This window comes from Syngnathus typhle, linkage group LG2, assembly GCF_033458585.1.
Source record: "Syngnathus typhle isolate RoL2023-S1 ecotype Sweden linkage group LG2, RoL_Styp_1.0, whole genome shotgun sequence".
Lineage (NCBI taxonomy): Eukaryota > Metazoa > Chordata > Actinopteri > Syngnathiformes > Syngnathidae > Syngnathus > Syngnathus typhle.
In genome coordinates, this window is record NC_083739.1 from 24,282,519 (window position 1) to 24,286,699 (window position 4,181).

General features: G+C 43.1%; 1 protein-coding gene across 1 annotated transcript; it reads right to left on the reverse strand.

Moving 5' to 3' along the window:
* snx21 (sorting nexin family member 21) lies at nt 1–3,875 on the reverse strand. Its single transcript, XM_061272520.1, has 5 exons — nt 3,611–3,875; nt 3,418–3,545; nt 3,204–3,345; nt 2,953–3,118; nt 1–430 (listed from the first exon to the last, which is right to left on the reverse strand). The coding sequence occupies exons 1-5, from the start codon at nt 3,873–3,875 to the stop codon at nt 1–3; spliced, it is 1,131 nt and encodes a 376-aa protein (XP_061128504.1).
* Between the last annotated feature and the right edge of the window lie 306 nt (nt 3,876–4,181).

Genomic DNA, 4,181 nt, shown 5'->3' on the forward strand with positions numbered 1-4,181 from the left:
TTAAAATGATGGGATTTTACGTTTGTTGACATAAAATGCATCCTTTTGGCTGTCTTGCAGATTACATTTGACCAGAAATTCCTTGATGGTTGGTTGACTGTTCAGCCCTGCCCCCTGCTCATCAAGCTTATGGAGAAGCTGTTCCCATCGCCGCTTATCTTGTCCCATCTGCCACGACAGGCGCACCGCGGCCTGTAACAATGACATCAGCACTGGGAGTGGCCTGTTTGTCCTCTCTGGGGGGATCAGGACACGGAGGGCATGTTCACATTGATCCTGGGCTTCTTCCAGCTGCTCCACTCCTTGGAAGCAGCAGCACAGTCCCACAAGAGTGAAGAGCCAATGAAGGGGATCTGGAGGACTGCCCAATTTGTCTTGCAGCCTCTTGGCATTGAGCAACGATCCCAGAGCGTCCTGGTAGCGGTCGACACTGGACACAAAACAATGTTGTCATTAAAACATTTAATCCAACATAACTTATTTCATTGAATGACCTTAAGTCTACAGAGTGACACTTGTTCCATCTAATTTGTATGTCATTTCAAATTGTGTAACCCCTCGTAAAAACCCCTTAGCAACACTGTCAGTTTTTATCGCTTCTCTGTTCATCAAAAAAGAACTTATGGTCGATCTTGGCACCTCGTATTCTGATGCCAAGTCCGTCACATAAACGAACGCCTCTTTCCTACTTTTTTATGATCAGCTTTTTCAGATGTGTTGTTGTCCTCACCACTTTCCTCTTCTTCTTTTCTACTGCATCTTTCTTAGGAGCCATGTTTATTCTCTCATACAATGCGCCTTACTGTGGTCAACAATCTACCAAACAACGTCAACCAAGACCAACTAGTGGCAGGTGGAACAAACTACCGTATTTTTCGGACCATAAGTCATGTTTTTTTTTTTAATAGGTTGGGTGGGGGGGCGACTTATACTCAGGAGCAACTTATATGTGAAATCATTCGCAATTTTTTACTTAATCATTAACACATTACTTACTTACTAGTATAGTTGATCACTTCACATGTTATTTTCACTTTAAACCGCATGAGGGCGCACTATGGCTGTGGAATAATTGGAGCCTCACTGACAATGAGTTCCATTCACTGACTTCCGGAGATCTAGTGATTTACCAAACCCACGTCTTGCCTGGTACTTTGGTAACGCTACAATATAGTTATATACTAGGGGTGTAACGATTCATCGATACACATCGATTAATCAATATAATGCTCGACGATTTATTGGCATCGATGCTAAACGTAAACATCGATTTGTATTGCCGTGTTTGACCTTGGACATTAGACGCGACTTTATTTTGAAATCCAGTTCATTGTTGCTTGCTTCCTCTTTCCGGGAGCAGTGCGCGCGTGTTGTGTTGTGAGCAGAGCAGAGGAGGCACGTGAAAGGGGAGTCGACAACTAGTACGCGGGTCCTGGGCTGGTACTATGGCTAGTGTCCAAAAAGACGAGGAAATTTGCTCCCCTTTAGGCTTCAAGTCATTCGTTTGGAAGCACTTTGGATTCCCATGAAAAGATGGCTCAACGGGCAAGACACGTGCAGTTCGTAAATCCTGCCATGCGGTGATCAAATATTCAGGGAGCACAAATCTCGCCGCACATTTAAAGAAAAAACACGACATCAAAGTTCAGTGTTAAAATAAGCACTTTGTATACTACAATACTCTTGTAATTTCCTTGCGTATGAATTTTTATAAATCTGGATATTGTTCTATATTTTTTATTTAAAAAAAAAAAAAAAATCGATCGTAGAGCACTATATCGCGATGTATTGTGAATGAATCGCAGCAGGCTTTAAGATATCGGCAAATATCGTATCGAGGGGCTTTGTATCGATATGATATCGTATCGTGACAAAACCCGCGATTTACACCCCCTATTATATACGTAGATCTGTGGAATGATTGGAGCCGCAACTGACGACGAGGCTGACGACGAGGCTGACGTCAGCGGCGCACGTAGGTCCGGAGTCAACAGTTGTTTTTTTTGTTTTTTTATTGACAGAGGATGGATTTTTTTTTTAAGTGACACAAGACGAAGATTCCGATGGATTTAATGATTTGGAGTGACACGGATGGTTTGATAAAATTGTTGTTTATATTATTGTTATTTGATACATAGTTTATATATTGTTATATGGGCTTGTGAAATAATTTGAACTGTAACTGATGACGAGTCCGACGCCAGCGGCGCCCCGCACGGGCGGCGTTGTTTACAGAAAGGACGATGAATTCGATCGACGGATTTAATTATTTGGAGTGACACAGATGGTTTATCAAATTGTGTTATTTATGTTATAGTTATTTGAATAACTGTTAATGTTACATCAGGCCCGTTCTTAGCTCCTCGTTTGTGTTTATGTCACGTTAGCATACCGTATTGTTTAGCCTGTTGTTGCTGGTTCATGTCTGTTCTTGCTGTTGGATTTTTTCAAAAAAATTTCCCCCACAATGCGCCTTAAACTCCGGTGCGACTTTTATATGTTTTTTTCCTCTTTATTGTGCATTTTATGGCTGATGCGACTTGTATTCCAAGCGACTTTTAGTCCGAAAAATACGGTACGATTTTTGTTTACAATAGCCGTGTGAGTCGGGTTGGTTTCCGAAGCTTTGTTAAAGAACCGGGACAACGATTTCCTTCCACTGTACTCTCAAATGTATTATTAACTTTGTAATACTGCTTTGCCATTTTTGTCATTCTAAACATTTTTCCATTTAGTTATTTTATTGAATGAACTGCTAAAACCATGATATCTGTCCTGTCATATAGGTCCCTATTTTGTCAAAAAATGTCCAATTGATCCTACAACAGACATCTAAATAGTTCATTGGAATGATCAATTGAATAAACAATTCTAAAAATATTTGATAGTGACAGCCCTAATGTTTGCTATTTTTAGCTTTTCCGCCTTGAGGAGTAGGAAATGAGCAATAACCTGACAAACAGTTGTCCAGTCTGGAGGTCTGTCAGGTAGAAGAAGCAGCGCACACAGGGCAGTTCCCGGAGGGCTGGGACGGAGCACAGATGCGTCAGGTACTGCTCAAAAGCCCGGCTTCGCCTGGCGATGGTCTCGGCCGTGAAGTTCTTGCGCAGCTTCTTTCCTGCAGAAGTAAAAGGAAACCGGTCACAAAACCAACCAGAAAGCACCTCACCCACAAAGACATCCCTGGCGGAATTTGCGCTCACGCGGGAAACACACACTCTCCATCTGGTCTCCACGGTGATGGAGCAGGGTGGCGTGCAGCCGCAGAAAATCTGAGTAACGACGGGCGATGACGGCCGGTGTCTTGTCACTGTCACGTGTCCGGATGACGTGGATGGTGTAAAGCTGGCAGAAGGTTAGACACTGCCATCAGTGCGAGGTCAATGAGCTTACTCCACTTTTCAACTTGCAACTTACCACATACTTCAAGGACGTGTCTTGGACCACGGTAGCATTTGTCACCTCAAACAACAAAATGTCTGCCTGGCCAGTTCCTGCCCGAGTCCCTTGCAAGTTGAAAGGGGCTGGAGAAACAGAACTGGCATCTTTGCAGACAAAAGAAAAGAAAACAGTTGTGCTTCTGCTGAGGTATTCTGTCATGTTGCCTCACCTCTCCTGCGAAGCCCATCTTCCAGTGACTTGTCCAGGAAGTCCAAGTCACTGTCCAAGCCCGACCCCTCCCCTTCCTCTCCATGTTGCGCTGCTCCATTGCCGGCGAAAGACAGCGTGCCAATAAGTCGTTCTGCCACGGACTCTTTTTCCTCTTCCAGTTCCACCTCGCAGCTATCCTCCATCCGCCACAGCGGCTCAGGCCCCGGGACCAAGCCATCTTTCAAGAGTGAGTGCTTCAAACGACTCAGGAGCCGCGACACCATAGTGCCTTCTGGATAACATTACAGTTTTGTATGTCACTGATACTTGTTTCATCCAAACAACATCTTTTGGAGGTTATTCTGATATCCTGCAGAGAATGTGCAAAAACTCAAATTCAAGGAATGCAAGATTGAGAAGCTGCTATCAAATACAGTAAGAAGTCATACGGTAAAATGTAACTTGACCTGTTAAGGTGTTTTTGATTGAAATAACTACTTTAATTTTATTATTATATTAGTTCCTTATGAGTTCAAATGAAATAATAATAACGTTTAAGTCACCAGTTTTCTAAAGCTGAGCCGTGATTG